General features: G+C 39.1%; 1 protein-coding gene across 1 annotated transcript in view; it reads left to right on the forward strand.

Annotated features, from left to right (window-relative positions):
• fam131ab (family with sequence similarity 131 member Ab) overlaps positions 1-17,500 on the forward strand; it is a 36,368-nt gene that overhangs the window by 9,997 nt on the left and 8,871 nt on the right. Inside the window, exons 2-3 of the mRNA XM_077230449.1 lie at positions 14,029-14,122; positions 16,241-16,423. Coding sequence (XP_077086564.1) covers positions 14,053-14,122; positions 16,241-16,423 — 253 coding nt within the window. The 5' untranslated portion in view covers positions 14,029-14,052. The remainder of the gene's footprint in view (positions 1-14,028; positions 14,123-16,240; positions 16,424-17,500) is intronic.

Here is a 17,500-nt window from a genome sequence, read left to right on the forward strand (position 1 = left end):
CGAGCTCCATGCATTCAATGGCCAGGAGACTCATTTCATGGTCCCAGCACAACTTGCGCTCGCTGAGAGCAGCGCATGTGCCAGGCGCCCTGAACCAGGGGGCAGACATGCTATCCAGAGACAAGATTCTCCCAGGAGAATGGGCTCTCAACCCGCTGACGATTCAGTGGTTATGGAAAACCTTTGGCAAAGCGGAGATCGACCTCTTCGCCTCCAAGGAGAACGCGCACTGCTCTCTTTTCTTCACGAAAAGCACGGACGCACTCGTCCAGAGCTGGCCGAGCCGCCCCTTATATGCCTTTCCCCCGATCGCGATGCTGCCACAGGTCATCAGTCGGGTCAGAGAGGAGCAAAACGCAGTGCTTCTGATAGCCCCACTCTGGAAGAACCAAACATGGTTTCCAGATCTGATGCAAATGCAATCTGCACCACGGCCGATTCCACTGAGGCCAGACCTCCTCAGTCAGGCCAGCGGGATGATATTTCATCCCCGCCCCGATCTGTGGGCCCTTCATGCATGGCCCCTCAACGGGTTCCCAGGAACCTCACGAGCGGAGCACTAAAAACCATCGCTGAGGCGCGGGCGCCCTCCACGAGACGCTTATATGCTCAGAAATGGAAAGTGTTCAGTGACTGGTGTAATGCCAAGGGCCTGAACCCTGAAACATGCGAGATTACGAACGTACTCGCTTTTCTACAAGGGCTTCTGGAGGCGGGCCGCACCCCCCCCCACGCTCAAAGTATATGTGGCGGCCATCACAGCGTCACACGACCCTGTAATGGAACGTCCATTGGGAAGAAACGACCTAATTATTCGTTTCCTAAGGGGCGCTAGGAGGATGAACCCTTCACGGCCCCCCTCAGTGCCGATCTGGGACCTAGCTACTGTCCTAGACGCTCTTAAGGGGCCCCCGTTCGAACCACTCCGAACCGTGCACCTTAAACAGCTCTCGCTTAAGACTGCGCTCTTGCTGGAACTCGCCTCGGTCAAGAGAGTGGGCGACCTGCACGCGCTTTCGACAAGCGCAGCCTGCCTAGAATTCGGACCTAACGACTGCAGGGTCGTCCTTAGACCGAAACACGGGTATATTCCTAAAGTGCTCACCACTCCCTTCAGAGCACAGGTTATCTCCTTAACTGCGCTGTCGTCTCCAGCAGACGAACACGACGCTAATCTACTCTGCCCCGTTAGGGCTCTCAGAGTGTATTTGGAGCGTTCTGCCCTATTCAGACAGACAGAACAACTGATTGTATGCTTTGGCGGCCGTACGAAAGGTTCCGCCGTTTCAAAGCAGAGAATCTCTCACTGGATAGTTGAGGCTATAGCACTGGCTTATGAAGCTAAGGGACTTCAATGCCCCTGGGGAGTCAAAGCACAATCCTCCAGGAATGTGGCTTCTTCCTGGGCATGGTCGAGCGGGATACCGATCGAGGATATTTGTGCGGCGGCAGGCTGGGCCTCACCGTCCACATTTATCAGGTTCTACAACCTACAGGTCCCGACATTGCATTCCAATGTACTATCAGCATGATGCTAGTTGAACTACTATTTCGTATCTAGATTATGTATGTGCTTGTGTTACACTGAGCGCCTTCTAGCTTCTCTGTATTTTTTCCCACATATAAAGCTCGCCTCTGCCGGCTAGTTGGATGATAACTTTGCTTTTCAGCTCAGGCACCTGCTTCTGGCTATCATAAGGCGAAGTTCAGCATGCACGCCGTTTTGCATGCTGTTCCCATAGCGTAAGCTACTTACGCAATAGGAGAGACCTCTCGAAAGGGAACAACTCGGTTACTAACGTAACCTCGGTTCCCTGAGAGGAGGGAACGAGTATTGCGTCAGCTGCCGTGCTTGTGCTTGGTTAGTTCGCTTCAGTCGTTTTAACCTAAAGAACTCTCATGACGGGGCGCCCAATAAATAGCTCTTGGCCATGCCCATCTTGACGGGCTCTGACGCGCGCGGGCGAGAAGCGCGCTCATTGGTCGCGCATTCAGAGTCGCCCCGTCATTGATTCGAGCAAGTTGCCGCAGCACAGCCAATGACAGAGCTTCCTTCGTTCATTGCTGTCAGCTGTGCAGCTGCAATGCGTTTTACATAAAGACTTCAGTATTCTCGAGAAAAGGAGTTTTCCCATAGCGTAAGCTACTTACGCAATACTCGTTCCCTCCTCTCAGGGAACAGAGGTTACGTTAGTAACCGAGTCGTTTTCCAGACCATCAGTTTAGAGTTTTCCAGACCTTCAGTTTAGAGTTTTCCAGACCTTCAGTTTAAAGTTTTCCAGGCCTTCAGTTTAGAGTTCTCCAGACTATCAGTTTAGAGTTTTCCACACCATCAGTTTAGAGTTTTTCAGACCTTCAGTTTAGAGTTTTTCAGACCTTCAGTTTAGAGTTTTTCAGACCTTCAGTTTAGAGTTTTCCAGACCATCAGTTTAGAGTTTTCCAGACCATCAGTTTAGAGTTTTTCAGACCTTCAGTTTAGAGTTTTCCAGACCATCAGTTTAGAGTTTTCCAGACCATCAGTTTAGAGTTTTCCACACCATCAGTTTAGAGTTTTCCAGACCATCAGTTTAGAGTTTTCCACACCATCAGTTTAGAGTTTTCCAGACCATCAGTTTAGAGTTTTCCAATCCTTCAGTTTAGAGTTTTCCAGACTATCAGTTTAGAGTTTTCCAGGCCTTCAGTTTAGAGTTTTCCAGGCCTTCAGTTTAGAGTTTTCCAGGCCTTCAGTTTAGAGTTTTCCAGACTATCAGTTTAGAGTTTTCCAGACTATCAGTTTAGAGTTTTCCACACCATCAGTTTAGAGTTTTCCAGACTATCAGTTTGGAGTTTTCCAGACCTTCAGTTTAGAGTTTTCCAGACCTTCAGTTTAGAGTTTTCCAGACCTTCAGTTTAGAGTTTTCCAGACCTTCAGTTTAGTTTTCCACACCATCAGTTTAGAGTTTTCCAGACCTTCAGTTTAGAGTTTTCCAGACCTTAAGTTTAGAGTTTTTCAGACCTTCATTTTAGAGTTTTCCAGACCATCAGTTTAGAGTTTTCCAGGCCTTCAGTTTAGAGTTTTCCAGACCTTCAGTTTAGAGTTTTCCAGACCTTCAGTTTAGAGTTTTCCAGACCATCAGTTTAGAGTTTTCCACACCATCAGTTTAGAGTTTTTCAGACCTTCAGTTTAGAGTTTTCCAGACCATCAGTTTAGAGTTTTCCACACCATCAGTTTAGAGTTTTTCAGACCTTCAGTTTAGAGTTTTTCAGACCTTCAGTTTAGAGTTTTCCACACCATCAGTTTAGAGTTTTCCAGACCATCAGTTTAGAGTTTTTCAGACCTTCAGTTTAGAGTTTTCCACACCATCAGTTTAGAGTTTTCAGACCTTCAGTTTAGAGTTTTTCAGACCTTCAGTTTAGAGTTTTCCACACCATCAGTTTAGAGTTTTCAGACCTTCAGTTTAGAGTTTTCCAGACCATCAGTTTAGAGTTTTCCACACCATCAGTTTAGAGTTTTTCAGACCTTCAGTTTAGAGTTTTTCAGACCTTCAGTTTAGAGTTTTCCACACCATCAGTTTAGAGTTTTCAGACCTTCAGTTTAGAGTTTTCCAGACCATCAGTTTAGAGTTTTCCACACCATCAGTTTAGAGTTTTCCAGACCTTAAGTTTAGAGTTTTTCAGACCTTCATTTTAGAGTTTTCCAGACCATCAGTTTAGAGTTTTCCAGGCCTTCAGTTTAGAGTTTTCCAGACCTTCAGTTTAGAGTTTTCCAGACCATCAGTTTAGAGTTTTCCACACCATCAGTTTAGAGTTTTTCAGACCTTCAGTTTAGAGTTTTCCAGACCATCAGTTTAGAGTTTTCCACACCATCAGTTTAGAGTTTTTCAGACCTTCAGTTTAGAGTTTTTCAGACCTTCAGTTTAGAGTTTTCCAGACTATCAGTTTAGAGTTTTCCACACCATCAGTTTAGAGTTTTTCAGACCTTCAGTTTAGAGTTTTTCAGACCTTCGGTTTAGAGTTTTTCAGACCTTCGGTTTAGAGTTTTTCAGACCATCAGTTTAGAGTTTTCCAGACCTTCAGTTTAGAGTTTTCCAGACCATCAGTTTAGAGTTTTCCAGGCCTTCAGTTTAGAGTTTTCCAGACTATCAGTTTACTGTTTTCCACACCATCAGTTTAGAGTTTTTCAGACCTTCAGTTTAGAGTTTTTCAGACCTTCAGTTTAGAGTTTTCCAGACTATCAGTTTAGAGTTTTCCAGGCCTTCAGTTTAGAGTTTTCCAGTCCTTCAGTTTAGAGTTTTCCAGACTATCAGTTTAGAGTTTTCCAGACTATCGGTTTGGAGTTTTTCAGACCATCAGTTTAGAGTTTTCCAGACTATCAGTTTAGAGTTTTCCAGACTATCGGTTTGGAGTTTTCCAGACCATCAGTTTAGAGTTTTCCAGACTATCAGTTTAGAGTTTTCCAGACTATCAGTTTAGTGTCTTCCAGACCTTCCGTTTAGAGTTTTCCAGACCTTCAGTTTAGAGTCTTCCAGACCATCGGTTTAGAGTTTTCCAGACTATCAGTTTGCATGTTTGTGTGGCAGAGACTCCATGAATGGAGAAAGCTGAACTCTGTGTTTGTCTATATAGGATGTAAGTAATCCTGCATCTTGACTGCATGTTAATGCATGAGTGCATTAGAGAGATGATGGTCTGCATGAAACTGATCGAGTGATCAAGAACAGCTCTGCTCAAACTGTTCATATAGTGTTAGGGAGGACAGATGACCATGATTTAAACAAAAAAAAATCATGAGATTTTTTTTTTAAATTGATCTTTGAACTTTGAATACATTGAATCCAACCTCAACTGAACACCTTAAGTCAGGTTAAGATTTGATGACTGTCTTGATTTCCAAAAGCAATGTTCATTTTTATAAGCTACAGCCAATAAAGCATCAGCATTTTACTTGTAAAAAATACTGTTGTTCCATCATTTGTGCAATTATGCACATGCTCAATAAATGTGTTCAGTTCGGCTCTCATTAGTATCAATTTTAGTAGTCAAGTTTATTTTATTTTAATTTATTTATTAAAGAGGGAAAAGGACGTCTTGTTACCATATCTGTCTATATCTATTTAGATTTATTTCTTATATACTTTAGTATATGTAAATACAATAATAATAACATAATATTTTAATATAAATATCATTATAATATTACATATATTATAATAGTATTATAATATTAAATATATTATTTATTATAATATAACCATATTACTATTATTTATTTATATAATATCCCGGTAGAAATGTAGGTAAATGTAGATATAAAGATTATAAAATATCTATCTGTATGTATAATTTATTATATGCAAATGCATACAATTATTATTGCTGCTGTTGTTGTTATATTTTAATTAATACAAAATAATTAACCTTATAATATTATTATTTATTAATATAATATCCCAGTGGGAATCAGCTATGTTAGGTAGCTATATCTATATAGATAGATATAAAGATAATAAATAATGATAAATATAAATAAATCAATATTAATTTATTAATGTTTATATCTATGTAGATAGCTACCCAAAATATTGTATTGTTATGTGGGATATTATATAAATAAATATGAATTATATTATTATTATTATTACATTTATTCACATATAATAAATAAATAAATAAATAAATAAATAAATAAATATATATATATATATATATATATATATATATATATATATATATATATATATATTAGTGTTGGGCAACGATTAAAAGTTTGTTTGCATATATGTGTGTGTACTGTGTGTAATTATTTTGTATATAAATACATGTATATATTTAAGAAAAATGTGTTATTTATATTGATATATAATGGGCTATATATATCATGTATAAATATACATGCAAATATTTCTTAATGCATGTGTGTATTCATATATACAAACTAATTAAGCACAGAACACACACATATATTATGTAAACACAAACTTTTATTTTGGATGCGAGTAATCGTTGCCCAGCACTATATTTTAAGTGTCTATCTATATCACCCCAGTATCAGTGGGGTGGTGATGGTGTGGTTGCCATGGCACTGCTCTTCGGCTCGTGGGGTCAGTGTTGATTGGCTGAGCTCGATCCTCTCTCCCCACAGTGGCGGGCGACGGGTTGCGCGTGGACTGGAGCGCAAGGAGCTCCTCCTCAGACCTCGCGCTACTGGGAAACACGCGGACCAGTTTGGCGCGCGGCCTGGGCTCGACATTTGGGCACTCGGACCGTTACCTCAAGGTGCCAAAGTTTCCTCTCAATCTGTTCCATTTCCATTTATATACTTCACAGCGTCCGGAACCGGCACTCGCCCTTTCCCTTTCCCTTCCTCTCCTGTCATTCGACCCGCGTCGCGCGTTGGCGGGTTAGAAAGCTAAAAGTGGGACACATTATACAACGCTTCTGCCATCGCGCTCCAAGGCCTGGCGTTCAACAGTATTCAGCTATAGGCTATTTAGGCCTATATATGGTTCGCGCATTCACACAACGCCTCCCAAACGGCCACCCCAGTTGTGGCTGACGCGCGCGTCATTCTGTCAGATCTGAGCTGATTAATGGTGCGTTCAAGTCACTTTCGTCAGAGTTAGATGGCGGTGTAGCCTACTTTCTCTTAACAAATTACACAAAAATGAAGAACAAAGAAATGTGCATCAGGTGTGCTTTGCTTTTTTATGTTTTTAATTAATTTATGAAGCCACTGCAAACTTGATCGTTACATATTATAATACCATCAGATTCTGTGCAGGCAATTAGCTTACTTCGCTGTAAATAGAAAAGCCTGACACTTTCCCTGCTAAATACCTGTAAGTATTGTGGTATTCCGCCATGTTTCTCACTGATACGCCCACAACCCGTAAAGATCGGGGCTTACAGAAAACCCGAGATTCCCACTCGTATTTACGACATTGTTGTGGCGTTCATGTGCGTTCAACTCGTTAATGTGATCTTTACGAGATGACTTGAACGCACCATTATTCAACGCTCCTGCATCTCGCTCCAAGGCCTGGCGTTCACCAGCTATTCCTGTCATCATTATATATGGTTAGCAGTCGCGCATTCACACAACGCCCTCACTGACGCGCGCGTCACTGTCAGATCTGAGCTGATTAAGACTCTAGCGTTCGGAGCAGAAAATTGTTTTCTCAGCTTTTCTCGGGTGGATAATGACCTAATTAACCCGGGCCACTTGCGCTGCACTCGTTCCCCGCTCTGACTTTCATTTAAATGTTCACTAGTTAGTCGTCTAATCATTCACGAGTCATTCTGAGTAATTAGCAATTAATTCTTTAATGTGTTTTTTTCAAACCGAATTCACAGCGTCGCTGCACTAATGTGTTTTGCCTTTGACTTAAAGGAGAACTCCGGGCAATTTTTAAGTTAATCTTGATCATTATATCTTTGTGAGTACTGTCAATTGAAAAAAAAAAAATGAACCGGATTGCTGCTTGTAAAACGGAGCTGTTCCCGCAAATGCCCAGAGCTCCCAGTCAGCTAAAACGGTAGTAATGGGGGCATATACATAAAGAGTGTCTTTGTGCCTCTTAACAGACACAAAATGCAATTAAAATGTCTGTCCAACATGAACAGGGCCCTTACATGTGAACAAGATGCGTTTAGCAACTTAGCCATTGTTTAAATTCACCTAAATAGTGTTTTAGACGGCTAGCTGTAGTCTCGCGCTGAAGTCCCGTGGGAACTCAGTTGTAGCCAAAGGTAAATAGCAGTGTGTAGGTGAAGAAGAAATGGTTCGCGTTTGTGTCGTACAAGGATGACTACACAGACACAACACAGCGCCCAAATGGAAGGATAAATAAAGTTTACATTACCTCCACAGTGGTTGCACACGTCTTCGTCCACGGAATCGCTTTTATCTCCAACCGGCCCCGCTGTGTTGTGTCTGTGTAGTCATCCTTGTCAAAGTCTTCGCTGCAAATGCGGTAATATTTAGCGCGTAGTACTTGTATGGGAGTTTGCGCATCAAGTTGAAGTACAACTAGCCACAAATGCAGAATCTCGAGGTCATGGAAAGGAAGACGATGAAAATAAGTTCTTGTATTTTCGCATTCTGTTGCCATAATTCGGAACGGCACAAACGCAAACCATTTCTTGAACCGGTTCATTGAAACGAACTGTCCGAAAGAACCTGACTTCCCATCACTATTTACCTTTGGCTACAACTGAGTTCCCTCGGGACTTCAGCACGAGACTACAGCTAGCCGTCTAAAACACTATTTAGGTGAATTTAAACAATAGCTAAGTTGCTAAACGCATCTTGTTCACATGTAAGGGCCCTGTTCATGTTGGACAGACATTTTAATTGCATTTTGTGTCTGTTAAGTGGCACAAAGACACTCTTTATGTATATGCCCTAGGGGTGTAACGATTCGTTTTAACAACGATTCGATTCGTATCACGATACGTGGTTGTCGATACGATTCAAGGACGATATTGGTTCATTTAGAACGATACGATCCGAAACGATTCAGTGACTTGAAATCGATTCAGTAACTTTTTAGCCAAAAATGCAACCAGTGTGACTGAAATAAATACCTGGATACTGGACAGTGCAGGTAAAGTTTCCTAGATTCCTGTTGTTTCTTGTAAGGGAATCAGGTATCAATTAATTATGGATATAAACAAACAAGACAACACTTTTGTACTTTACTTGACCTTTGCATATTCTACAAACAGCGAGCGACTTATTTAAAACATCGCCGTCTTTGCAAAATCCAAAGTGTTTCCACACACTGGACCGCAATGGAGGCTTGATGATTTCTCGCTCGTCGGCATCTCCTCTGTATTCCGCCATGCTATGTTTTGACTTTGCGCCGCTGCTGGCGCGTGGCGATGACGTCACATATAGGCAGACTAAATCGAGTAATGTTTAACGCCTTTATCATTAAAAGTACTAAGAAAAAACGTCCATATAAAGTCTGACGTGCTTAAATCTAATACGTTATTTCCTAGTATCGATACAATCGATTGATTACCTTTTAAAACGATATTAGATCGATATATGTCGTACGGAATGCCAATTTGCCGAGCACAGATCGATGTAGTTGGATCATAGGAATATAAATCGATACATCGATGCATCGATGAATCGTTACACCCCTAATATGCCCCCATAACTACCGTTTTAGCTGAGTGGGAGCTCTGGGCATTTGCGGTAACAGCTCCGTGTTTCAATCACCAATCCGGTTCAGGTTTTTTTCTATAGACAGTACTCACAGAGATATAACGCTCAAGATTAACTTAAAAATTGCCCGGAGTTCTCCTTTAATGGAATTTAACAGTCGCGCGTCTGTAGGCTTTCAGTGTGCAAAAACACTGATTTTTTTATCAGTATGTATACATTTATACTTATTTTATATTTAAGTTTATACTATATACAATATACATTTCTCTAAAATATTTTTAATTAATATATCGAAAATATGAATAGGCTATATGTTATCGCATTTTAGTTAGAATATTTTTTATTTTATAGGCCTATACATTTAAATATAAATATAAATTGAGTATGTATTTACTTTTAGGGCTATATAAATCTGCATAAAGAAATAAGCTCATATTTATACGTAATTAAACTATAATTTTTCAATGTATACTTTATACAGTATAAATGTAAGTGTAAAATAAATATTGAATGTGTAAATATCTAATATTTGTATTCATATTTATTAATAATTTTTTTTTTATATCTATGACCCATATTAATCAAATAAATGAATGTCAAACATTTGTTCAAAACATTTTTTTAAATGGACAGACACATTTAAATTTAACTAATAAAATATATCATATATTAGATAAATGTGTATTCTATACAGTAGGCCTATAATTGCAAGTATAAAATGTGTACATTTCTAATATTTGTATTAATATACTGTACATATTTTTTTTCTTATCAAATCTATGACCCATTTTGAATCATGACCCACCAATTTGTTTACCCATTTGTTTACTGATTGATTTATTGATTATTTGTTAATTGCTTATATAATGGCCAATGCTTTGGCAATACTGTACAAGTCATGCCAATAAAACTCATTTGAATTGAATTGAGAAACAGACAGGTGTCATGACGGGGAATGCAGTTGGTTGGTGTGTGTGTGTGTGTGTGTAGTGTGCTGTTTGCTTGTGTGTTAATGAGAGAGAGAGACAGGTGTCATGACGTGGAATGAAATTGGTTGGTGTGTGCGTGTTGCATGTGTGTTTCATGAGAGAGAGAGAGAGAGAGAGAGAGATATCAAACGTGCTGCATGTGACGTCATCGAGCATCATTCCACCGTATCCTTGGAGAACTCGTTCCATGGCGACTGACTGGTTGCTATAGAAATGCTCGTTTCTCTCCGAGTTCCCGCGGATTAGCGCGGCGTGTCGGTGAGCACAGACTCCATGGAGAAGCTTTTGTTCCTGTGTGGAGCGAGCGGAGAGCCGGTATCACTGCCCACTGTTCATCGTGTGTGTGTGTGAGCGCGAGCGCGTTTGAAAGGCAGATGATGTTTGGGAATGTTCTGAAGCGGTCTTTGGTCGTTTGCCGTGCTAGTGCCTCGCTGAAGCGCGGGACCCGTGTTTTTTTTTTATTTTCTGTATTTAAAATCCTTTTTTTAAATTGATTTCATGTTGACTAACATTCTAATTTTCTGAGATTTTGAATTTGGGGTTTTCATTAGCTGTAAGCCATAATCATCAAAATTATAACTTTTGCACGATATTATATTTTTCGGAGTTCCACCTGTATATATATATATATATATATATATGTGTGTGTGTGTGTGTGTGTGTGTGTGTGTGTGTGTGTGTGTGTGTGTGTGTGTGTGTGTGTGACGATATGCATGTGTATTCCAGCCTCAGACAGACAGGCTCCTGATGTCGAGCGCTTGTGCTGTAATTACTGTGTGTTTGCGGTTATAAAACCTGTGGATCTGTGTGTGTGTGTGTGTGTGTGTGTGTGTGTGTGTCCTCTCTCTGCTCAGAGGGTTGCTTTGCATGCAAATAGAGAAGTCGAGATTCAGTCTGACACTAGATTAGAGTAGAATAGTCTATTCTGTTTAGCAGTCTGCTCTGCTCTAGTCTAGTCTACTTTTATCTGTTCTGTTCTATACTGTTCAATTCTGTTCCATTTCATTCTATTCTAGTCTACTGTACTCATAATCCATGTAGTCTAGACAGTTACTTTATGTTTTACTGCACTGAAACTCTTCTATTCTATTCTTTATTTTCTATTTTGTTCTACTCTGTATACCCATCCATATAGTCTAAGTCCTCTTTATTCTATTCCATTCTGTTCTATTCTGTTTTTATTAAGTTGTATTATTTTATATTCTGTTCTATTCTATTTCATTCTATTCTAGTCAAGTGTGATATTTTCTATTCTGATACACTGAATTCTATTCTATTCTTTTCTATGCTATCTTCGTCTATTCTATTACGTCTTTGTTTATTTTGTTATATTCCATCTTCGCCTATTCTATCTTCGTCTCTTCTATTCTATGTTATTCTATTCTTCATCTATTATATTCTATCTTTGTCTATTCTATTCTTCATCTATTCTATTCTCTGTGTCTATTCTATTCTATTCTATCTTTGTCTTGTCTATTCTATCTTTGTCTATTCAGTTCTATTCTTCATCTATTCTTTGTTCTTCTGTTCTATCTTTGTCCTGTCTTCTCTATTCTATTCTATCTTTGTCTATTCTGTTCTATTCTTCATCAATTCTATTATATTCTTGTATTATATCTTTGTCTTTACTCTTCTATTGTATTCTATCTTTGTCTATTCTGTTCTATTCTTCATCTATTCTATTCTTTCTTTGACTTGTCTATTCCATTCTATCTTTGTCTTGTCTGTTCTATTCTATCTTTGTCTATTCTATTCAATTCTTCATCTATTCTATCTTTGTCTATTCTATACAATTCTTAATCTTATCTATCTTTGTCTATTCTATTCTATCTTTGTCTATTCTTTTCTGTTCTTCGTCTATTCTATTCTGTCTGTCTATTCTATTCTATCTGTCTATTCTATCTTTGACTTGTCTATTCTATCTTTGTCTATTCTATTCAATTCTTCATCTATTCTATCTTTGTCTATTCAATTCAATTCTTCATCTTTTCTATCTTTGTCTATTCTATTCTATCTTTGTCTTGTCTATTCTATTCTATCTTTGTCTTGTCTATTCTATCTTCGTCTGTTCTATTCTCTTTGTCTATTCTATTCAATTCTTTATCTATTCTATCTTTGTCTATTCTATTCAATTCTTTATCTATTCTATCTTTGTCTATTCTATTCAATTCTTCATCTATTCTATCTTTGTCTATTCTATTCAATTCTTCATCTTTTCTTCATCTATTCTATCTTTGTCTATTCTATTCAATTCTTCATCTATTCTATCTTTGTCTATTCTATTCAATTCTTCATCTTTTCTATCTTTGTCTATTCTATTCTATCTTTGTCTTGTCTATTCTATTCTATCTTTGTCTATTCTATCTTTGGCTTGTCCATTCTATTTTATCTTTTGTCTATTCTATTCCATCTTTGTCTATTCTATTTAATTCTTCATATATTCTATTCTGTCTTCATCTGTTCTATTCTGTCTTCGTCTATTCTATTCAGTGAGTGTCTGGGCTGTGGTTGATGTCGTAGTTTCACTGTGGTCACGGGTCACCAGTTGCAGATTAACGAAGCGTCTGTAAATGCAAAGATCTTTTAAAGCTCCTGCTGTAGGAGCTCATTGAGTTTGTGCTGTTTTCCTGAGCTTGAGTTCCTCAGGGACTGAATCTCAGCTCACCGTTCAGTAGGGCAGTGTGTGTGTGTGTGTGTGTGTGTGTGTGTGTGTGTGTGTGTGTGTGTGTGTGTGTGTGTGTGTGTGTGTGAGTGTGTGAGTGTGTGTGTGTGTGAACGGCAGCAGACTGTAACGGTGTTATTACCTCCAGCTCATGTAGGGAATAATCAGTGTGTATCTCAAGGGGACTGCGCATGTTTTTTATTTCAATATGTATCCGTTGTTATTTTGCAACCCGCTCCATTAACTTTGCCATGACGTTTCCGCTAATGCGTTTAACCTCACGCTCGCTCATACACACCAGGTGCACGTGCCGACCGCGAGTCCCTGCGGATGATAGAGACACGAACGACTCGACACAGAAACACACGTGACCTTACACACGCAGCGTGACCTGAACAGTCTCATGGGAGCTTTGCTCTCGAGGGATTCTCTCTTTGAGACTTAATTTCACAATATTTGGCAGAAAATGCAGGTGAAAAAAATCCCACGGCAGGAAAAACCCGAGCCACATCCACAGACCAGATCATCGAGACTTAAACATCGCTGGAGTTCAATTTAAATGGGGCAAAAAAAGGCTTGTCTTTATTAGACAAGATGATGAGAAATGCAGAGAAGAAATGTTTGTGTTGTTTTGCAGAAATGAAACTGTTCTTTTAAGCTCTTCTATTCCATTATGTATTAGTTCTATTACTTTATATTCTGTTCTTTTCTATTCAGCTGTACACGTTCTTCACCTGTTCTATTCTATTCCATTCTATTCTGGTCAAATCATCTAGTTTCTTATTTTATTCTACTCCTATTCCCTCCATCTTGTCGGAAATGTTATTTTCTGTTCTGCTGCATTAAAGTTAGCCTATTCTATTATGTATTATTTATATTGTTTCATGTTCTGTTCTTTTCTATTCAGCTGTCCTCATTCTTTTCATCTATTTGAGATTTTTATTTTATTTTCTACTGGACTGAAGTTCTTCTATTCTATTCCGTTCTATTCTAGTCAAGTCATGTAGTTTACTATTTTCTGTTCTGTTCTATTTGATTTGATTCCTGTTTTCTCCATCTAGGCAAGACAATTATTTTCTGTTCTGATACACCTTATTTCTATTCTATTCTATTAACTATTCTATTCTATCTTTAAAATGCAGATAAGAAATGTTTGTATTGTTTTGCTGAAATGAAACTGTTCTTTAAAGCGTTTAGCTCAGTGTTTTGTTGTCTTCTCTCAGGTAAATGTTGAGGACAGCAGCGAGATGTTACCTAAATCCAGACGAGCTCTCACCATTCACGAGATCGCAGCGCTGGCTAGATCTTCACTTCACGGTACACACACACACACACACACACACACACACACACACACACACACACACACACACACACACACACACACACACACACACACACACACACACACACACACACACACACACACACACACACACACACACACACACCCACACCGCCACTCTCTCAAGGACTTTCATTCGTTTCATTGACAATAATTGTGATTCTACACCTAAACCATATTTAAATACATATGTAGAGAATTATTATTAATCTGTCAACGAAATGTAAATAATCATTTGCTCTGTCTCTAAAAACAGCTTTCTTTATTTTATTTTTAAGTCACATACATCACACAGGATTCTGGTTAATGTTAATGTTAACCAATAGTCAAATATCTGTGTAGTTTATTTTAAGCTGTTGTTGTAGGAGTTGCACCTTATTAAAACCTTGTCAGATAGTTCACTTGGGCATTTGACTATTGGTTAACATTAACCAGCATCAAATTACTGTTTAATCTAGTTTAGTCTAGTTTAGTCTAGTTTAGTCTAGTCTTGTTTAGTTTAGTCTATTTTAGTCTAGTCTAGTTTACTTTTTAGTTTGAGTTTAGTTTAGTCTAGTCTAGTTTAGACTATTTAGTTTGTGTTTAGTTTAGTCTAGTCTAGTTTAGTCTAGTTTAGTCTAGTCTATTTTAGTTTAGTTTAGTCTATTTTAGTCTAGTCTAGTTTACTTTTTAGTTTGTGTCTAGTCTTGTCTAGTCCAGTCTAGTTTAGTTTAGTTTAGACTATTTTAGTCTAGTCTAGTTTACTTTTTAGTTTGTGTCTAGTCTTGTCTAGTCTAGTCTAGTCTAGTTTAGTTTAGTTTAGTTTAGTTTAGTCTAGTCTAGTCTAGTCTAGTCTTTTTCAGTCTAGTCTAGTTTACATTTTAGTTTGTGTCTAGTCTTGTCTAGTCTAGTCTTGTCTAGTCCAGTCTAGTTTAGTCTAGTTTAGTCTAGTTTAGTCTAGTCTAGTTTAGTTTAGTTTAGTTTAGTCTAGTCTAGTTTAGTCTAGTCTAGTTTAGTTTAGTTTAGTCTATTTTAGTCTAGTCTAGTTTACTTTTTAGTTTGTGTCTAGTCTTGTCTAGTCTAGTCTAGTCTTGTCTAGTCCAGTCTAGTTTAGTTTAGTTTAGTCTATTTTAGTCTAGTCTAGTTTACTTTTTAGTTTGTGTCTAGTCTTGTCTAGTCTAGTCTAGTCTAGTCTTGTCTAGTCCAGTCCAGTCTAGTTTAGTTTAGTTTAGTTTAGTCTAGTCTATTTTAGTCTAGTCTAGTTTACTTTTTAGTTTGTGTTTAGTTTAGTTTAGTTTAGTATAAGCTGCTGTTGTAGGTGCACCTTATTAAAACCTTGTCAACAGTTAGTAATTTAATGCTGGATAATGTTAACCAATAGGTCAAATACCTTTTTAGTTTTTAGGGTTTGTTTTGCATCTGATGTAGGTGTTGCACCTTATTAAAACCTTGTCAATAGTTAACAGAGTAATTTAAAGCTGATTAATGGTAGTGTAACAAAAATCCCAGCAATAATGGAAAATAACAATAGATTTGATAATGAAGCGTCTCTGTTAGGACACAGTGAGATGCTGTATTGTTCTCATAATGTAGGTCATTTGGTCTCCACAAAGATCACCAAACCTGACTCTCTCTCACACACACACACACACACACACACACACACACACACACACACACACACACACACACACACACACACACACACACACACACACACACACACACACACACACACACACACACACACACAGTTTGTTTTGCTATACTTGTGAGGACATTCCAATGGTGTAATGGCTTTTATACTGGACAAAATGTATTTTTTCCAGTATAAAACACATAGGAAATGTCCTCATAAATCACATGCACATTGTAATACCATTGTAATACCCATGTCATTATACAAATTTCTGCCCTTATAAATCACACACACACACACACACACAACTTTAGACACCAGAGATCTTCACGGTAAACACACACACACACACACGTACATGAGTCCTTTGTGTGGTACTGACTGACACCATGACCTGGATTATTCCTCATGTATTATGTATTATGCAGCATTGGGGTCGCTGACCCCTGAGTCTGTGTGTGTGTGTGTGCAGGAATCTCGCAAGTGGTCAAAGATCATGTGACGAAGCCCACGGCGATGGCGCAGGGGCGTGTGGCGCACCTGATCGAGTGGAAGGGCTGGTGTAGACCCACGGACGCTCCCAGCGCTCTGGAGTCCCACCTCACGTCATACTCACATCTGTCCGAGGGCGAGCAGGAGGCGCGCTTCGCTGCCGGTCAGTGACGTCCACACACCAATTTAATGATCTAAGCGCTGGTCTAAAGCTCACGGCGCATGTGCACTTAGTGCGTGTCTGAATCCACTTTTGCTACAGTGGTTTAACGACGGGAAAAATGGTTGACGCTCCCGGCGCATGGTGTAAAAGGGTTGTCTTTATTCTCTTAATGAGTAATGGGTGTGTTTTGGGTGTAATGACCAATCAGAGTCTCATCTCCCATTCTCTTTAAAAGCCAGTTACGCTCGCGCCACGGCGGATTTGCTATTTACATGGAGGAATTTACAAGCGGAAAGACTGAACGCTTCTCTAGCGAGGAAACGGATCTGCTTGTGCGCGAGGTTAAAGCTGTGTGTGTGTGTGTGTTTGTGTGTGTGTGCGTGTGCTCAAGGTTAAAGCACTAGCAGACCATCTACGTAACAAGCCGGATTCCACCATGTCTTTATGTACGCAATATTAATATTTTACATTATAATTCTTTATTTAAATTTTTTAATGTTTAATATTTGGCATGTTTGTGTGCTGCTGTGCGTCCCTGTGTGTGATAATCAGAGTGTGTGTGTAATAATAAGCACAGAGTGTGTGTAATAAGCAGAGTGTGTGTGTAATAAGCAGAGTGTGTGTGTAATAAGCAGAGTGTACGTGCGTTGTGGACCCGCCAAAGGTTGCAAATTACTAACGACTACTACTGCGCCATTGACTTTAGAGCAGGTTTCAGTTGGTCAATGGCTCAGTCTATTTCGGTTCTTCAAAATAGCAACGCGCCATTAATGCACCTGAACACACACCTCGTTTTCAGACCAGCAACCCATGGGCGCAAAAATGGGCGCAAATGCGTTTGCTATTTAAACAATGTGGTGCAGGACGTAAAAATGATAACTGCGTCAGTATGAAACTAGCGAAACACACTTGCGTCACACCGGGTGTGTGTTAGAGCCCATAATCAGCTTCGGTATTTTGGGCATGTCACAGTATAAAATTTTCACATCAGGATAATTGACCCTTCGCAGGGAGTTTGATTGACAGACGATCTGACCAATCATAATCTGCCGAATCCGCCATTTTTGTCCGACAAAG

The sequence above is a fragment of the Siphateles boraxobius genome, unplaced genomic scaffold (genome assembly GCF_051911475.1).
Source record: "Siphateles boraxobius isolate OS27281-9 unplaced genomic scaffold, OSU_SipBor_1 143, whole genome shotgun sequence".
In the NCBI taxonomy this organism is placed as follows: Eukaryota; Metazoa; Chordata; class Actinopteri; order Cypriniformes; family Leuciscidae; genus Siphateles; species Siphateles boraxobius.